The 20,106-nt window shown below is 53.0% G+C and overlaps 1 protein-coding gene across 3 annotated transcripts; it reads right to left on the bottom strand.

Moving 5' to 3' along the window:
• Positions 1-1,975: 1,975 nt before the first annotated feature.
• ANHX (anomalous homeobox) lies at positions 1,976-19,970 on the bottom strand. Of its 3 annotated transcripts, none has more exons than XM_061384402.1 (10): positions 19,407-19,970; positions 17,949-18,218; positions 15,624-15,751; positions 12,789-12,912; positions 11,815-12,037; positions 11,305-11,422; positions 9,875-10,167; positions 6,317-6,464; positions 2,847-2,931; positions 1,976-2,589 (listed from the first exon to the last, which is right to left on the bottom strand). In XM_061384402.1, exons 2-10 carry the CDS (start codon positions 18,195-18,197, stop codon positions 2,503-2,505), a joined length of 1,455 nt encoding a protein of 484 aa, XP_061240386.1. In that variant the 5' UTR covers positions 18,198-18,218; positions 19,407-19,970; the 3' UTR covers positions 1,976-2,502. The 3 variants fall into 3 exon arrangements, with proteins under 3 accessions (XP_061240386.1, XP_061240384.1, XP_061240385.1); XM_061384400.1 differs by having other exon boundaries at positions 11,305-11,425; XM_061384401.1 differs by lacking the exon at positions 19,407-19,970 and having other exon boundaries at positions 11,305-11,425; positions 17,949-19,092.
• Between the last annotated feature and the right edge of the window lie 136 nt (positions 19,971-20,106).

The following is a 20,106-nucleotide window of genomic DNA, read 5'->3' on the forward strand; positions in this document are numbered from 1 at the left end:
GGAGCCCAGTGTCTGCAAAGGTGGGAAGGAGGAAAACGCCGTGGAGGTCCTCATGCAACCTGTTCACCACGGTCCTGCCTCTAATCTGACCAGCTGCCCCACAGATAACTCCTTGCCGGGCACCCAGGCTCTGCTGACCATAGGAGAGATCTGGACAGGCCCAGAGCTCTGCGTGTTTCCTGGGAAAGTTGAGGGGTGGCACATCCCTTGGCAGCCCAGGGTGTTATAAGCCCTGACCCCTCACCCTAAAGTAGGTTCACTAACTGTGCTGCCCTTCTGTGCAGAATTTGGATGAATGAGGGTGAGTGAGTCTAAAGAGTGTGCTTCATGTGGCGACAGCCTGTGTGGGTAAGAGCGAGTTAATGATGTGCATGGACTCAGTTATTTACACCAACCACCATGGGGTGAAGGGTAAACCATAAAGTTGAAGAGTGACTCTTGGTGATGGGGTGAACACTGTATGGGCATGTGGGGGCAAGTTGGTGATGTTTGAGATCCTAGAACTGGGAAATGAAAGTAAAGTGCTCATGAATTCTGAGAATTAGGTAAGCAGATTAGGGAGACCAATGAATTAGTTAATACAAACTTTGATGAGAAACAGATATTTGCATAGCTTCAAAGCACCGTCCCCTAAAATACTTACACAAAGAGAAAAGGAGTAACTTTATAGTGGAGAAGCTTGGCTGGGAACACCCTAACCAAGTGATGGAGATGAACACCAGCAGTAACAGGGTGAGCAAGATTCACATGAGGCCCAGAGGCTGCAGTAAGGACCAATCATCACTTCTGGGATATCCCTTCCAAATGCATACCCCAAATTACATGGTCACTTTGGGGGACATTCTGCACAGAAACTGGTTTGTAATCCCCAAGTCAAGGTCCCGGAAGTCCAGGAGAAACCAGGGACTGTCCCAGGCGGGAGGGCATTGAGAGATTTTCTGAGTAAATGTAGCACATGTTGTGGAGTGGATGTGGATTCTTTCATTCAGGCCAATATTGGGACAACTAACTGGACTTCCTCCAGGTCTAGCAATTAGGACTGACTTCCGGATTTCAATGGAGGAGCTGTGATCATGCAGAATGCCTTATCTGAAGGGAACACACAGAAGCATTAGGGGGATGATGGGCATCTGGTCAGTAACTTATTCTCAGATGGTTCAAAGAAAATAAGATACATCTTCCATTTTCAACATTTTCTTAAGTTTTCGACTGTTCCCAAATAAATGTTTTAAAACTGCAAGGCCCTAGTTTTAGGGACCTAGAAGGTGAGTGGCCATCTGAGCTGCACATCTGTCACTCCTGACACTCAGCCCTGTGGTTCTAGGGATGACAATGGGATGGGATGGGGCTACGGGGGGAGCAGTGAGCGTGGGGGCCCTAGGGCTGTGGGGGCTGAGCACAGGCAGTCTCAGCTGAGACATTCCCTCCAGGGAAGCTCATAGGGTCTCTTTAAGTGCCCTTGGTTCTCAGCTGTTCCCCGCTTCACCCCACCTTCAGCAACTACCTGGAAGTGCCCCTTTATTCCTCTGCCTCCCCCACTATCCTGTGAGCCCCAAGGGTACAAACCTGACTCTAATTACCCACTATATTACCTCTGTCAACCAACACGATGGGAAGGCAAGGGTGGGTCAAGGGGCTGCTCCTGGAGGTGACAGTCCTAGTTGTCAAAGTTCCCATTCAAGCGTGTCACGGGAGGACCAGGAGCTGCAACCAGCCTAGCCCTGGGGCCTGTGCTTCCCTGCCCACTGCTTCCATCTCTGGGCCAATTTCTCATTCCCGGGGCATAACACCAGGTGAGAAGCAGAGGGCAGAGATACCCATGTGACACTGCTAATAAAACAGAGCCATTGGAAAGGATCTGAATGTCCATCACCAGGGTCCTGATGCATGAATTAGTGCCCTCACACTGTGAAATGTGGGCCTGGCCTAAGAGGGGCAGGTGTCCAGGACAGTTAAGTGAATGAAGGACAGGGAGTCAGAACATTAAACTTTTAATTGAACAGAACATTTGCTGGGCAAACACACTGAATCACAACCCTGGGCAAGGCACCCCCCAGCCTAGCAGGCTCTCCCCCAGTGCACGTGCCTCTGTGCAAACCCCAGACTCAGAAATGCCAGAGGTTGCCTACACCTCACTCACAACATCTACTGGGAGAAGTCTGGCCTTGTCACAGGACAGGTGGGAGGCCCGAAGGGCAACATCCCCTCTCTGAGAAAGGCCTTCACTGCCCAGAACCCACCCTGGAACCTGACTGCAATCTGCTGCTGCCTGCATAGAACAGACCCACCTTTGACTTCTGACTTCAGGAATGTTTCTCAGATGCTTCTTCCAATACAGAAAGTTGACAACCAAACTATTCAAACAGGGCATGGGGGGCTCAGCAGAACCCCCAGGAAACTCTGGGGACCTCCTTCTTCAGTAGGGATAAAGCTCTGTTACTTGAGTTGCTGGATGTCCACAGCTGCTCCCCTGGAGCACTGGCCAGGCTCCCAAGAGGCGGCTCAGCCCAGGCTACCCGCTGAAAGCTCCAGGAGCATCCTGGCTCCCCAGAAGGCGTCGCTGGAGGTCTGCCCGTCAGACCACTGCACCTGGGAAGCCAACGCAAGTGTCACACGCGGAGACGCCCTTTGCCGCTCTGCCCTCCCACTTGGCACTCCCGACCCTGGGACTCACCCTCTGGACTCGGTAGGAAACCCTGCCCCAGAACACTCGCCTCCCAGCTCCCCTTCCATTGAAGTCCAGCCTCCAGACATCCCTGGCTCACGTTCAGCTCTGCCCATTTTAGTCACCCTGAAGACCCAAGGAGTCAGGAAGGAAGCCCACAGTACTTGTAGGAGGGTCTCACCTGGCTGGAGGGAGGGGGCTGGCTCAGCTCCACGGCAGACATGGGGCCAGGGAAGCCTGGTGGGGCCGGAGTCAGGTCTGAGGAGCTGGAAAAGGGACGGTGTCAGGACAGGCCCTCTGCCAGGCCCTGTTTGAGGGTCACACTGTCCCCTGTGAGCCCCATACTCGGAGAGCTTTCTACCTGTCTGAAGCCCTTCCAGGTGACAGGCTCTCTGGGAACAGCCTTCTCCTGCAAGGCGCTCAGGTGTGCAGGATGCTGGAGGGGCCTGAGGACACCTCAAGCAGGTGGCTCAGGTAGTCAGGGAGCAAGCACACCAGGGCAAGCTCACAGAAGAAGGGGTGGTGAGCAGAGACGTAAAGGGAGAGAAGGCCACAAAGGGACAGCCTGAGGCATGAAGAGGCCAGAAGGTGCTTAGAACCAAGTCAAGGAGAGCAGCAGCGGGAGCAGGGCAGGAGATAGGTGCAGCCACTCAAGACAACAGTCATGCAGGTCCTTGAAGTCAAACCACATCTACCCTGTGACCTAGTCACCCCACTGCTAGGTGTATACACCCCAGAGACACGAAGGCAAACGTGCAGGCCACCATGTGTGCAGCCAGGCACACACCAAACTCAAACCAGGAGCTCCCAAATGCCTCCAGCACATATGTCAATCCACACCAAGACTAGGACTCAGCAAGAAAGAGGAAGGGGTGCTGATACACACAAGAGAAAGGGGGTTGCTACACACAGGAGGAGGGGTGTTGCTACACACAGGAGGAGGGGTGCTGATACACACAGGAGGCAGAGTGTTGATACACACAGGAGAAAGGGTGTTGATACACACAGGAGGAGGGGTGTTGATACACACAGGAGAAAGGGTATTGATACACACAGGAGGAGGGGTGTTGCTACACACAGGAGAAAGGGTGTTGATACACACAGGAGGAAGGGTGTTGATACACACAGGAGGAAGGGTGTTGATACACACAGGAGGTGGGGTGTTGCTACACACAGGAGAAAGGCTGTTGATACACACAGGAGAAAGGGTGTTGATACACACAGGAGGAAGGGTGTTGATACACACAAGAGGAAGGGAGCTGATACACACAGGAGGAGGGGTGTTGATACACACAGGAGAAAGGGTGTTAATACACACAGGAGGAGGGGTGTTGATACACACAGGATGAGAGGTGTTGCTACACACAGGAGAAAGGGTGTTGATACACACAGGAGGAGGGGTGTTGCTACACACAGGAGAAAGGGTGTTGATACACACAGGAGGAAGGGTGTTGATACACACAGGAGGAAGGGTGTTGATACACACAGGAGGTGGGGTGTTGCTACACACAGGAGAAAGGCTGTTGATACACACAGGAGAAAGGGTGTTGATACACACAGGAGGAAGGGTGTTGATACACACAAGAGGAAGGGAGCTGATACACACAGGAGGAGGGGTGTTGATACACACAGGAGAAAGGGTGTTAATACACACAGGAGGAGGGGTGTTGATACACACAGGATGAGAGGTGTTGCTACACACAGGAGAAAGGGTGTTGATACACACAGGAGGAGGGGTGTTGCTACACACAGGAGAAAGGGTGTTGATACACACAGGAGGAAGGGTGTTGATACACACAGGAGGAAGGGTGTTGATACACACAGGAGGTGGGGTGTTGCTACACACAGGAGAAAGGCTGTTGATACACACAGGAGAAAGGGTGTTGATACACACAGGAGGAAGGGTGTTGATACACACAAGAGGAAGGGAGCTGATACACACAGGAGGAGGGGTGTTGATACACACAGGAGAAAGGGTGTTAATACACACAGGAGGAGGGGTGTTGATACACACAGGATGAGAGGTGTTGCTACACACAGGAGAAAGGGTGTTGATACACACAGGAGGAAGGGTGTTGATACACACAAGAGGAAGGGAGCTGATACACACAGGAGGAAGGGTGTTGATACACACAGGAAGAAGGGGTGATGATACACATAGGAGAAAGGGTGTTGATACACACAGGAGGAGGGGTGTTGCTACACACAGGAGGAGAGGTGTTGCTACACACAGGATGAGAGGTGTTGCTACACACAGGAGAAAGGGTGTTGATACACACAGGAGGAAGGGTGTTGATACACACAAGAGGAAGGGAGCTGATACACACAGGAGGAAGGGTGTTGATACGCACAGGAGGAAGGGTGTTGATACACACAGGAAGAAGGGGTGATGATACACATAGGAGAAAGGGTGTTGATACACACAGGAGGAGGGGTGTTGATACACACAGGAAGAAGGGGTGTTGCTACACACAGGAGGAGAGGTGTTGATACACACAGGAGGAGGGGTGTTGGTACACAAAAGGAAGGGGAACTAATACACACAGGAGAAAGGGTGTTGATACACACAAGAGGTCGGTGTTGATACACACAGCAGTAAGGACAGGTCTCAAGCAGTTAGGCTGAGTGAAGGAAGCCATATAATAAAAAAAGGGCAGATGCTGTATGATTTCACTCGTATGAAATTCTTAGAAAATTCAGCTAAAGAAAGCAGATCCTTGGTCCTGGGGAGATGGGAGTGAGGGGTGGAGGCAGATGGAAACAGCTCTGTGGCCCATGACCTAAAGCATAGTTATGGTTTGTGATGAATACATAAGTCACACTCAGAAAACTGTCATTTGTACCATCTAAACCTGTTGGTTTACTTTACACCCAGCGAAGCTGTTTTTAAATAAAGAATCAAGGGTATCAGATCAGAACAAAGATGAGCTGGAGCATCGGAGTCCAAGGGTGAGAAAACCAGTGGAGAGTCCAAGCAGCCCCAAGGGGGCCCTGTGGCTGCTCCTCTCCGTAGGGCTTCTGCTCATAAACCCACATCATCTGGCTGTTACCACAAGCAGAGCCTGTTTCCTCAGGAGGCTGCTCCCCTCCTCTCGCATGTCCCCCAGTAATTCTGCCCTCACTGGGCACCTGATCTTCAGCTCCTAGATTTGGGAGACCCCAAACCCTGGGGACCCTGTCCTGTGACCCTCTATCATAGGTTCCCCCTTCACCAGAGTCCCAATACTCTCCTGTGAAATCTGAACCACTGTCACGCCCCCATGCCACAGTCTGCAGCACATCCCCTATTCACAGCCCTCCCAAGCTCCTTTAAAATTATAATTTGGAATATAAAAGCAGGCTCTTGATGCTGTCCAGAAACTGAAACAATCTTTGGGGAAAAGAAAATGCCTGAAAGAGGCTGCTAGAGCCCAGGGAGACCTCTGGGGAAGCACCATCCACATGCCTGTATCTGCTCCCCTACTTGCAAGTGTTCTTTTGTCTGTGGGAAAAACTATGATCATGTAGGATGGGGGAACTGTTGAGGTTTCCAGAAATCCATAAGGAAAAGACCTCATCTACCCCGTGGCAGATGGTGAGTCTCCCGTCCAGGCATCGCCCCATGCGTGGCCCGTAGGAAGTGTCACCTGAGCCCGATGGCTCTGCACCTACCTCTGGTTGAGGATGAAATCGGGAGCCTGTGCCGGGGGCTGGGTTACCCGGAGGTTGCCTGCCTGCTGTTCTGCTTGGCTACCACAGGAACCCGGATCCTCCTCCAGGTATGTGCCCTGGGGTTTGATGCTGGGAGGGTCAGCAAATCCTGCAGGGGAGGAAACCCCACAACCCAGAGCTGGGAGACAGGAGCACAGTCCACGTGCCCAACACAGAGGTCCATGGAGAGGCAGCGTCCAGTCTGCCAGCCCCCGGCCTCAGCTCTGCGTTGAGGAAAGAGAAGCCACTTCTATCCATCTCAGGCTTCCAGAGACCAAAACAATGTCATATTTCACTGGCTTCAAGTTTTTGTCATTCTAGACCTCACACCAGCCCAACAAAGACTCAGTATCCAAATCTGCCCACATTCACCACTGCCGTGTGAGGACAGACTCCTCGGTGCCTCCCTGCTTCACCACAGGCTGAGCCCAGCCACCCGCCACTTCCCTCCCCTTTTTCCTTAGGTTTCACCTTGACTTCATGTCAGTGCAAGGTGTCACTCCCTTGCCCCACCCTTTCTCTTTACTTAAATGTTGTAGAAACTCTCTCAGGGTGCCTTTCACTCTAAAAAGGAAAACCACACGGACTCGATCTGTTCCGGGTTGACATTTAGGAGCAAAGTAAGCTAAGCAAGAAGATTCATTTGTGCCCTAAGTCCATCTGGGCAATAAAACTAGCAAGCGTCCTGATCTCAGACCCCAAACAACGGTCTTCCCTCCTGTCTGCCAGAGCAACCATCTTATCTCTCAGCTGCTCAGACCTGCCGAACCGTTTGCTGTGTGACTGCCTCCATCTCTGTCGTATCTTCTTCCCCCAGAACTTCAAAGATACTCTGAGGTCCATGAAATATGGTTAAGTGCAAATTTGAACAATTCAATTCACACAGAATAGATCAACGGGTTACAGCTTCTTCCTCTAAGAATAAGGAAAATAAAGAGCCCCAAGCCTAGAACAAAGGGAGTGTCCTGGGCAGGGCAATTATCAGGTGGGAGGTGTCCATGTTCGGCAGATGCAGGGCACACGTCCAATGCCAGGGTGGTGGGTGGGGTGTCTGAAGGGAAGCCAGGGTGTAAGCAGGGGTCAAGGACCCTGAGGAGTTTGCAGAGAGGGAAGGAAAATGAGGTGCTCAGGTGGTCAGCAGGGAGCTCACCAATTCCCACAGAACATCACCCCTCACATAATGCTTGACGTGGTGTGAAAACCAGCTCCCCTCTTCCCAGTATGAGGCTGGCCACTGCCTGTCCTGACTCCAGCCTTGTTAGTACACATGGACAGGAAAAGGTCTCAGAAATGAAAGACCAATCTGTTCAGAAGGAAAAACCACCTCAGAGAAATAAGTCTCCAGGCTTTTCCACTTTCAGGCCCCACCTCTTCCTGTTTCCAAGAAAGGACCTGAATCCACGATCCTAACATTTCCTCCTTCAGGCAACAAAGCATATTTACTGAAGCTTGTAAGCAGGATACTCAGAGAAGTATAGATATTGCATCTATAAAAAGTAACACAATCTATGAAGAAAGGAAAAGCAGAATTAAGAAAAGAGAGCTTGGAGTTCTCTTAAAATACGTAACGGTCATAATATCAGAAGATAGGACTTCCCCGGTGATCTGGTGGTTAAGAATCGCCTGCCAGTGCAGGAGATATGGGTTTGATTCCTGGTCCGGGAATTTTCCACATGCCAACTAAACCCATGAGTCACAACTACTGAACCCCACGTGCGCCTATGGCCCGTGCTCTGCAACGAGAGAAGCCACTGCAGTGAGAAGCCTGTGCACTGCCACCAGAGAGTAGCCCCTGCTCACTGCAACCAAGACCCAGTGCAGCAAAAACAAGTAAATAAATGCTTTTTAAATTAGATCAGAAGATAAATTTTAAGACAAAAGCATATACAATAAAAAGCAACTTTTTTAAAGGTAAGCATTTTGGGAGATTGGCCCAGGATTTCCAACATCCAAATAACATTTGTGCTGTAAAGAGAGAACTGGAAGGAGGAGATTATCAGGAAACTATCAAAGAATATTACAGAAAATGCCTGGAGCTTAAAGAAGACCTTGCTCTCTCTCTAAATTGAAAGGCTTAACAACAAAGTGATTTTAAAAGACTCACACCTAGAACCATCCCTGTGAAATTTCAGAACACCAAGACTTAAAAAATAAAAAGCTCCAAGAAAGGAAAAATATGTAAAACATGTAAAGATCAGAATGCATCTGACTTAAAATGACAGCGCTGGATGCTGTACTGATATGTTGCTTTCAAATTTCTAAGGGAAAAAAGTGTTTTGAACTCAGAATTCTGTCCCTGACAAATCATTAATCAAGCATGAGGGAAGATTAAAGACAATTTCAAAAGATGCAAGGAATCAGAAAATTTACCTGTGGTCACCCTTTCTTCTAAAGTTAAAGACATTCTCTAACATAACAAGAGTCAAGAAAGAAAGAACAAGACTTGCAATTAAGGAAACACTGAAGTGGAATTTCCCTGGCGGTCCAATGGTTAAGATTTCACCTTCCAACGCAGGGGAGGAGGGTTTGATCCCTGGTCAGGGAACTGAGATTCAACACTGAAGCAAACCCAGGGGCTCTCAGGATGATGGCTCCATCCCAGGCCTAGGCAGACTGCACTTGGATGGGGACAGGGAGAAGGAGGCTCCCAGCAACAAGTCTTCAGAGGTGATGTTTGAAATATTGGGAGAAGCTAAGGACGTGATAAAAGCAGACGATGTAAGAAAAAAGAAAGGCAACGAGAAATTATAAGACATATATATATATATATATAACCACAGAGGAGGGCTTCGCAAGTGGCGCTAGTGGTAAAGACTGCCGATGCAGGTAGACACAGAGATGTGTTTGATCCCTGGGTCAAGAAGATCCCCTGAAGGAGGGCACGGCAACCCACTCCAGTACTGCCTGGGAAATTTCAAGGCCGGGGGAGCCGGCGGGCTACAGTCCATAGGGTCACAAAGAGTCAGACATGACTGAAGTGACTTAGCATGCATGCATAACCACAGAAGACTAAGAAATTTAGGTGACAGGCTGAATTCAATGCCAATATCCTCCTTATGGAGGTCACAAGATGCTGTCATGTTTGGTGCACAAGATACATACCTGAATACATTTTCATTAAGGGTATGTATAGCTACAATTACAACTAAGAAAGAAACCAGGACAAGAGGGTAGAAGTCCGAGCAGCTCAGCCCTCCTCTGTGCTAGCAGATGTGGACAAGCTAGTCACGGGGACTGGAGGCAGGGCTGGCAGCCATTCCATTCCATTCCAACTCTTTCCTCACTATCCTATTTTTCAGTCATGTGCACATTTTATTTTGAAAACAAAAATAAATGAAAAAAAACATCCAGCTGTTCGTGGGAAGAGACTGTTCCAACTGCACTGGTTTGTGGGTCTAATAAAATACATGGGATTCAGGCAGAAAGTCCTCGCCCCTCAAAATCCTGACCCTTCAAATGAGACACAAGCCGTCAAAGCATCTGATGTAGAAACACGTGGTCTGTCTAGAGTAGACCCACCTGTGGGGCTGGGCTCCCTGAGGGCGGTGAAGGACACAGCCAGAGCAGCGTCTGTAGGGCGCATGGTGAGGTCCAGCCCATGACTGTGGATCAGCTGCCCAGTCTGGAAGGAAACTTCCTTGGAGGATGCCAGTGCGAGAGACATCAGCCACGACTCAGGGGCAGCCAGAGAGGGATCCAGCATATCGTTGGCAGCAGCCAGAGGACAGAGACCAGGGCCAGAGCAGACAGGGGGCAGAGTGGCAGGATCATGGTTAGGTCCCTCCTGGTATATCTCACCACCCTGCAGAGACCTGGGGGACACAGGGAACACCACCCCTTGGTGGGCAGAGGCTCCCTCAGACCAGGAAAGGGGGGCCTGGGAGGATATTCCAGCTCAGCCTGGGAATCTGGGCTCAGATGGCTGTGGGGCCCACCACATTCCCAGTCATGCTGCCTTCACCATCCTCCCTGGGGCTGCAAGAGTAAAAAATATTACTGCTAGAAACCTAAGATACATTAGCAGTTTATTTACAAGTGCTTTCAATGAAGCATTGTTCTGCAATAGTGAAAGCTGAAAATGATTAGGAACAGCCTAACAGTTGAGGGACTATATGAAGGTGGATCCTAAAGGACTATCACGCAGAAGTTAATAATTCAAAGAATCAATATTCCACAAACGCTCACTGTATCTCAGATGGCGCTCTTGGGCTTTTGTTAACAACTCCCCACCTCTATAATCTGTGTGATGACCTGCATGGCAGAGCTTATCACTGTCCCCATTTCACAGATGAAAAAAGTGAGACACCAAGAGGTCATGGGAACTTGCCTAAGGCCACATGGCTGGGTAGTGCTGGCCTGAATGTGAGGTGTCAGCTCAGGTAATGTCATGAGAGATGCTAATAACACAAGGGTAACAGGGAAAAGCGGGCACAGCTTGATGGCTTATACAGCACGAACATGACCCCTCGCTCAGACTCAGTCCCCCTGCTGGCCAGCACTCTTCTCACAGCAGTCTGTGCAGCGTCACAGGAGCAGCAAGGTAAGATGAGACACTGGGCTGTGGGAGGGACTTACTAACTTAGTGGTTACTAACTTAGAGATATACCAACCACACCAAATGCTGGAGATAAACAAACCACGAGGAAGGCCATTTGCCTTTAGGAGATAGTTCTGCATGTTCTTCTAAGTCTGTTTCCCCATTCTCCAAAATTTACATGAAGTCATGCTGTGAGTCAGGCTCCAGGAAGCAAGTGTGCTGTACATGACGTGGGTTCCTTGCCAGTGGCTCCCCCTCCTACCTGGGATCACAGCTATCTCTGCCCTCAGCCATCACAGACCTGGTCCCAGGGTCTGGCTGGTGTTCCTATGCCCACTCCATTCCTGGTCTCCCACCGAGAGTGGGAAACTGAACAGGGAGACAGTCCCCTGGCCTATGTGCGTGGCAGTACCTGGGAGCCAGTGACTTGGGCATAGTCTCGTCTCCAGAGAAGTCTGGGGTCAGAGCCACCGGCTCCCACGGCCCTTGGGTGGTCTCCAGGGTCTGTAGAGGCCCACTTTTCTCAGGTCCTGCTAAAAGCCAATCAGAGGGGAAGGGAGGCTGGGTGATGCTTGGAGTCCCAGCCTCCTTCCCAGCAGATTGAGAGCAGTCACGCTGGCTGCCTGCTGCTCTTTGTTTGACCCTTGATCTGTCTTTGGTCTGAACTGAAACCCACAATTATGAACCCAGGCCACCCCAATTCTGGTGTTTGGCTCAACTCCCCGACTCCTGGGCCTGACCTCACAGTAATCGCTCAACGCAAAATGCTGCTGCAGCCCACCTGGGCCACCCTGAGCCCAACCTAACCCTTAGTGTCAGTGAGCTCACTTCCCACAGGGTGAGGTGCTGAACGTGCAGACTCGGACTGGAGGAGGAGGCCTGGCTGGTCCTAGATACAGGTTTTGTCAGAGGGGCCACTCACTTGACCACTGAGGCCTGTCCACAAGCCCAGAGCCAAGCTGGGGGTGGTCTGTTGGCTGTGGGGGTAGGTGCCGACTCGCCTCCCCCGACGTGAGGTCTTCTGCTGAGTCTGGGGTTGGCACCGGCGCCGCACGCTGCATCAGGGCCCTCTGGCGCCGCCGGTAATTGGCAAACCAGTTGTAGACTTGCTCCGTGGTCAGGTGCGTCTCAGAGGCCAGGCCCTCCTGCCCCAAAACAACCCACCACTAGCCCACTCCCAAGCCGAGAGGCCAGAGCACCAAGGGGGCAAGCCACCACCCCGTCACTCACAGCCAGGAGGGCTCCGCGCAGCTGGCAAACCAGATCCTCCCGAGGTGCCACCCAACCACTGACCCTTCACCCTCCCAGGCCAGAGCATATCAGCCATGACCAACCCCGCGACCGGGCACCTCTCAGATGTGAACTGGCACCACTGGCCACAGCACCCTGCTCTGGGGGAGCCCAGCTGACTGGACGCGGGGAGGAGAGAGCAAGCCAGCTTTCTGAGCAGCAGGGTCTGAGGGGGAAGACTATTGCCCCCTCCACCTGCTCCTGGAGGGCACCCCCCTCCACCCCTCCTGCTGGATCCCCGGCCTCAGCGAGTGCTCAGTGAGTGTCTCCTGAAGTCACACGGGCTGACAGGGTATTAAGATGCTTGTGATGAAACTCACTCCCCAACCTGTGCAGGGTAGACATGCAAGGGCTGCCAACCAAAGGGCGCCATCCCCAAGGGAGTTCAGGATGGTCAGAGCCCACCATCGCCCTGGCAGATAGGCCACTAGGGAGGGTGTGGATCTACCCCCTAAGGTGGTGATGTCACCTAAGGGTGGCAAGCCCCCAAGGGCATTAGTCCCCCACCTAACAGTGGGGGTGAACTGACCAAGGGTGGGCCTCCCCTAAGGACAGGGAGTGTTGGCGAAGGGGAGGGTGCCTGGCCATGCTCATATCTGCTCTTACCCGCTCAGCCTTGCTGGGGTTGGTGCTCACGCCCGAGGCAAAGTCCTCCAGCTTCTGGCGAACTTCTCTGGGGAAGTTCCGGCTCTTGAGGCCATTAGGGCAGAGGGAGGCAGGTGGTGGATTCCTAGAGGAGGACACTGAGGAGGTGGTAACAGACCCCTGCTCCTCTGGATGCACCTGTTGTGCCCCCTGGACTCTTCTCCTTTCAGCGGCCACCCTCCTCCCCACCGTGTGCTGCAGGCCCTGGATCCAAGCCCTGAGCAGGGAGGGGCCTGGTGGTGCCTGGGCCCACACTCCACACTCTCATCAGGGTTCCCAGCACCCCTCACTGACCAGTGGTCCTGACTGCTGAAGCTGGATGATGAAGATATTGAGGTGGGTTATGCTATCCGCTTTACTGACTGTATAACGGAATTTTTTGCAAAAGAAAAAATGACAGGGGGCTCCCTGGTGGCTCAGTGGTAAAGAATCTACCTGCCAATTCAGGAGACGGATTTGATCCCTGGTCTGGGAAGAACGCACGTGCCACAGAGTAACCTAGCTCATGTACCACAACTACTGAGCCTGTGCTCCAGAGCCTGGGAGCCACAACTACTGAGCCCCAAGCACCCTAAAGCCCATGCTCCGCAACGAGAAGCCACAATGAGAAGCCTGCAGAATACAACCAGAGAGTAGCCCCCACTCACTACAAGGATTCCCTGATGGTTCAGTTGGTAAGGAATCCACCTGCAATGCAGAAGACCCTGGTTCGATTCCTGAGTCAGGAAGTTCCCCAGGAGGAGGGATAGGCTACCCACTCCAGTATTCATAGGCTTCCCTCGTGGCTCAGCTGGTAAAGAATCTGCCTGCAATGCGGGAGACCTGGGTTAGATCCCTGGGTTGGGAAGATCCCCCAAAGAAGGCAACGGCTACCCACTGCAGTATTCTGGCCTGGAAAACTCCATGGACTGTGTAGCCCGTGGGGTCACAAAGAGTTGGGCATGACTGAGTGACTCACTGCAACTAAAGAAAAGCCGCACAGCAACAAAGACCCAGCAGAGGCAAAAATAAATAGTTTTCTTTAAATGACATATAAGTGAACAACACCGGTTTTCTACAAGATTTGATATCCAAAATCTATTGAAAATCCCCATGAATGTCAAGAACACACCCCATACATCCAGTGAAGCTCAGTTTCCCACTTTTCACATCTTCCCCCAGCCTGTCCTGCCCGTTCCAGTGAGGAGAGAACACCACGTCCCGGCCAATCAGGCCAAGAGCCTGGGTTTATTATCTTACCTTCTCCAATACATTCAACCTCTCAGCAAATCCTCCTGAGTCCATCCTGACACAACCCATTCCCCAGCCACGGCCTCTCCCAGAACCTCCAAGCACCTCCTGTCTCTGCTCCTGCACTGACCACCATTTGTAACGTGTATCACCCCTCCTCATGCCCAGAGTGCCGTCCCGTGCTCAGGCCTCGTTCAGGTTCTGCGCCCTGTGCTGCAGCCCCCACCGTAACAAAGGGCCACCGAGCCACAGCCCTCTACTGAGCTTGTCCTGTCTGGCATTCCTTGCTCTGAATTAGGGGATCTGCTTTGTTCCCCAGTCTCCAGTCCGTCATCTACATCCAAGTGCAGCTCCAGGAGAGCCCCAGGGGCCTCTTCACAAACAGCAAACTGCTCCCCAAGTCACTTTGCTGAACCACCCTCAGGCAGGCCCTAAGAACCTATAGGGAGGGGACTGACTGCAACCCTTGACAACCTCAAGGCTGATAAACTTCTGGACTTTGAGGACATATTTGGTGGGCACTCTGAGAAAAATTCTGTCTGACCCAAAAGGAATCCATCCATCTCTTCCTCCATCAACTAGGCCCTTGGCTCAGCAACTCCTGTCACTTGGGCTTTCGGGAGCTCAGAGCGAGATCTGCAGCCCCTTCTGGACGGTGGAGCACACCCAAATAAGGAACAAAGGCTCTGCAGCTTCAACGTCTAAGCTGGAATCCTGCCTTTGCGTCTCTCTAGTGTGTAACCAGGTGAGTCACTAATTTGTCTGTGTCTCGGTGTCCTCATGCGTGAATGGTGATAATGGTGATGGTTAGAACTGGTAGTCGTAATGTTTACTTAGTGCTGATTATGGTCATAGTGGTGATTGTTAATTAACATCTGTTCAGCAGCTATCATGTGCCAGACTGTCTTCTAACCAGGGGTCCCCCTGTCCGATGATCTGGGATCTAATGTCTGATGATCTGAGGCAAAGCTGATGTAATAACAACAGAAGTAAAGTGCACAATAACTGTAATATACTTGAATCAACCCCCTTGCCCCTGCACATGCACTGGTCCACGGAAAAATTGTCTTCCACAAAACCCGCCGCTGGTGCCAAAAAGACTGGGACTGCTGTTCTAAGCACTACACACATCCACACGGTGCTTATAGCACCCTCATCTCTATCTGTCTTTAAAAGGTCCTGCAGCCCTGAGGAGCTGCGCTGAAATCCCAGCCAGACCACTGGCAGAGCCCAACCATGGGGACTAGCTGACATGAGGGGCATCCCTCCTCCCACAGGAGGAAAGTGAGGTCGGGTGCCCACCTGCTGACTCCCTCCCTGCAAGGTCCTCACTGACAGGCAGCGGCTCCTGGCCTGGGTCTTGGGAATGGCTCTCCGTCCTGCCCCGTGGGCAGAGGTGGGACAGTGTTCCCACAGCCGAGCAGGCGGAGAGGTGGCTCAGTGTTGGGCACTGACATCACTGTTTCATCTCGCCTCCCTCCCTCTACTTCACCTCAGCCCTTCTATAGTTCTGGAAGGCAAATCCCTCATGAGCCCCAGGGAATAAGTGCCAAGACCAGCGCATACCTCTTCCTGCACCGGAACTTCTGCACCGGTGTCAGCGTGGACACGCCGAGCTTCTTCATGGCCAGACGGTAGTGGATGTCATTCCAGAGCTGCACCAGCTTGGGGCTGCCACCTGGCACCTGGCACCCCTGTGGAAAGAGCCTCCTGAGATCCGCACCCTCCCCTGCCCTGGAGCCCTGTTGTCCACTTGCCTGAGCCCTAAGACCAGCCACCCACTGTCTCCCAATGGTGAGGGCATGAGCTCCATGGCTGGGCTCCAGTCCCTACCAGGCTTGCAGGGAGCCCCTGGGGGGCACAGTTCTCCTCTACCCCCTACAGGTGAGGGGCAGGCAAGGGGAAAGCCACCTCTGGGCTATGGCCACAGCACACAGGAGGCAGAGCTGCGCCAAGGACCGTATGAAAGATCAGATTTGAGGGGCCTGAGGCGTCACCCCTATCTTGTATGAGAGGCCTTTCCCACCAGCTGGGTGGGTCCCTGGGTCTCAGAGAGCACATTCTGAGCTAAAGGGGATGAAGGGGTCCTGGTCACACCACTGATGGCTCCCAGACCCAGTGGGACGTGGTCATGTGACCAGACTTTTGAGAGGGCCAAGGATGCTGAGGACAGGCCTGGCCTAGACACACCCCCTGTGCTTGAACCCCAGTGTTCTCAGGACCATTTTGGTGAGGGAGGTGCTGAGAATCATTTAGCTTTCTTTCCACAGCAATAAAAAAACCATTTTGCTGGGTCGAAGCCTGCAGTCTCCTGCCAGGATAAAGCAGTAGACCCAGGGCACAACCTATGGGCAGGGAAACCACCTGGGGCCTCCCCACCTGCATGAGTGGCCCTGGGCAGGAAACGCCCTTTTCTGAGGTGGTGGCCCCATGGCTTCTCTCAGGTCTCAGAACACATTACTTTCTCAGAGGCATTTCTAGACAATCCCGAGTGAGCTACAGTCCCTCTCCTGGGAGTTTTGCATCACATTTCATCCTTGACTGCCTACACAGCAGCTATGACAACTCTGTGTTCATCCATTTCGTCTGACATCGCTGGAAATCTGAGTTCTCTTATGTTTCAGGTGTTGGGGATCCTTTAATGAGCAGAACTGATGCGCCCCCTGCTCCTGGGGCCTGCAGTGCAGGAGGGAAGGCAGACAAACACAGGTTGAAAAATAAACAGATTTCTACTTCTGAGCTGAGGAAGGAGCCATAGAGGGGGATGAGGGCTCCTTTATATCCTTGACAATAAAGGAGGCACGAGCTGTACAGGGTGACATTTAAAGCAGAAACCAGACACGTAGGAAAGCTCCAGCCACACAGAATGGGGCTCCAGCCTTGGGCAGAGGAAATGACACCTGCAAAATTCAAAAGAGGATCTCAGGAGCTCCAGAAACAGCAAGAAAGCCAGCATGACAAAGGGGGTCAGGAGGGGTCCAAAGACTGGAGAGCAAGCCAGCACTGATGGCAGGCTCTGGGTCCACCGCCTCAGCACACACCACGGTCCCATCTGCAGTTCTAAAACTCCCCCTGGCTGCTAGGTGAGGAACAGATGGAGGGGGCAGGAGAGAACATGGGGGTGCCGGCGGAGAAGGGAGCCAGGTGGATGTCACAGGGCTTGGGGGAGAGGGAGCAGAAATAGAAAGAACTGAAAGAACCGAGTATCTTGAAAGTAAACTCAGCACGACTTATGCATAGATGTACATGCATACATGCATATGGAGTGAAAAAGGAAACACTGGCCCCCAAATCTCTTATTAAAACCTTTCGAGCCACACACAGTCTGGAATTCAGAACTTCACACATTTTAGGAAGTAACACAGGTATACACTACAGAATTTGCACCACTCCAGTATGATCTGGGCAAGCACCATCGTGCAACCAAATATACCAATATTTGAGTAGTAAAATGTACCGCAGTAACATAAAGTGGATAAAGACATCACTAGCTTCATGTGGACATAGCTCAGGTTTTCATGCCAAATAACTTGATGTTCAAAGTGCCACCAGAGGACTTACAGACATACTTGTGATTTCAGAGCTCCCGAATGCAGACCCACAGCCAGCAGACTGAGAGACGGGTCTGTTTGCTTGTCTCACTAACTGGGATGCCAACTTTCCAAGCCAGGACCACGAAGATTCCAAAACTGGACAGTCTCATCTTCAGTTACCAGGCAAGTTAAAACTTAGTAGAGAGAGAGTGGACCATCCCAGCTTGGTTTATGGCACCTCTCCACAAGGTGACAAATGCTGACTCTGGGCATTTGTGTCGTGTTTAGGATGGCGGTGGCCGCTTCCCCTCTCTTCACACCCCCATGCCCCATCCCCCATCTCACAGACCAGCTCTACCTCCAGCAGCCGGCAGGCGGCCTGGTGCTGCTCTCGCTGGGCCAGCACGCTGGCGCACACCAGGGCCACATCCGCATTGTCCAAGAGGTACAGGCGGAACTGGCTGTCCAGCACGGCTGTGACCAAGGACTGCACCTGGGTGGGGTCATCCTGGAGGTCCCGGCACAGCCTGCCTGCGAGGGTCACCAGCTCCGACAAGGGCAGGCTGGGGCCCTCGTTTCCCCTCAGCAGTTGCAGGAAGCTCTGCATTGCCAGGCGGGTTGGGCCTCTCTGCAAACAAGACGACAAGTCAGGACCACGGCCTGCCCATGGCGATCAGCTGACCGCACATCTATATTCAGCCAAGTCTGCCAGGCCTCTCCTGCCACAGGTACTTGTAATGTGGCAACAGCGAGAGAAGGCAGGTGCATCAGGGACCTGCAGTTTCCCATGAGTCCCCACAACAGTCCAGATCCTGGCTGTGTGTTGTGGCTGCAAGAGTCCTCCTCGCTCCTCACTCCTGGAACCTCTGTTCCCTTTGTGCCCCTTGCCCACATCATCACCTCTCTGTTTCTCACATTTTAAAACTACAATCTGACTGTGTATATATACACCAAACGGAGAGAGCTTCCTTATGGCAATATTTAGTCTGGCAGCGCTGCAGGAAGGACCCCTAGGCTCCACTGGTTCTGAAAAGGACCCGGTGGAAGGAGGAACTGTAACCACCTCCCCAGCCCCACACTAGTGAGCACTTTCTCAAACATAAGGTCCAGACCTGTGTTCCAACTACCTGAGGGCTACGGAACAGGCTGCTGGCAGCCAAATTAAAGGATGTGTACTTAGCAGATGCTACCAAACCACTTTCCACACATGTAAGAATCTGAACAGACTTGCCACGCTCCCTGGCAAAGGGTCTGGCCTGTTTCCAGCTCTCTCCGCCCTGTACCACCTATAGAAACGCGCGCGCTAAAGGGACGCAAGATGCGCCCTCGTCGCTCTTCCCAGACCTCAGCGCCTTGTCACCGGCTCCTGTCTCAGGGCCCTACCTTTCTTCCCAGCACGACGGGCAGGAGATCGGAGACCTCGCATCCTTCGACGGACCCAGGTTTCCTCTGGGGCCCACTGCCCATCCCACCCCCCCCACCAGGCTCCAGGAAGGGCAGGGAGGAGGCTAAGGGCCAAACTCACACGAAGAGGATCCTGGAGTTGGGGAAAGAAATGGGTTGGGGAGGGGTACCCGGAACACTGAGGGGACGCGGTTCCGCGGGGATAGACAGCTCTACTGCACCATCCTGCCTGGACACCCTCTGCCTGGCTGTGGCCCTGAGCCGCCCCACCTCTCCAGGTGCCCTGCTCCCCGTGGGGACCAAGAGGCCTCCCCAGGCCCCCACCCAGGACCACGAACTCAGTCACCATACCCCATAAACTCCCTCCTGAACGCCCCCTTCACCAACCTTCATCCAGACGCCCCAAACTCACCCCCTAGCCAGGCCCCGGTTCCCAGCTTCCACGCTCAGCACGCAAATACCCGGAGGCGGTTCCGAGGTGCGGTGGCTACAAAGTATCGAGGCCTTGGCCAATCACTGAGTACCTGGCCCGACGACCCTGGCCTCACCCTCTCTTCCTAAATCCGGGGGGCCTGGGGATCAGCCTGGGTGCCGGGGGGCGGGGGTGGGGGGTTCTAGTGGTTCTGGCAGTTCTTAGTAAGCCGAGAGGTTCTCGAGGGTCCATGGGATTGGGGGGCGGGGAGCTGCACGGAAGCCAAGATCTTGGGGGGCTGGCATTAAAGGCCCCAGAGCAGCAGGGCTGGGTTGGAGGAGAGGGTGTCATGACCCCCAAACCCCTGCAGCAGGAGGAAGCTGTGACCCTGGGCTGACCCCAAGCAACCCCTGAAGCTCTACGGAGCCAAAGCCCTAATGAGGTTGCAGCCCATGGGGCAGACACTCCCCGCCTCCCCTTCGTGCCCGGAGGGATCCGCACCCCAGCCTGGGTCGCGCGGGAGGGGGATCAAGGACCCGGGATCGTAGGGGAGGCCCCTGTAGATCCCACCTCCTGTGATCCTAGGGGTGCACCTCTGCCTTCACACGGTGGGGGTCTCAGACCCCGAGTTCTCCACGTCCCTGGTCCACACACAGGGGAAATCACTGAACTGCCGCCGTCCCTGCCCTGGCGTCTGCCG

This window comes from Bos javanicus, chromosome 17 (genome assembly GCF_032452875.1).
Source record: "Bos javanicus breed banteng chromosome 17, ARS-OSU_banteng_1.0, whole genome shotgun sequence".
Taxonomy (NCBI): Eukaryota; Metazoa; Chordata; class Mammalia; order Artiodactyla; family Bovidae; genus Bos; species Bos javanicus.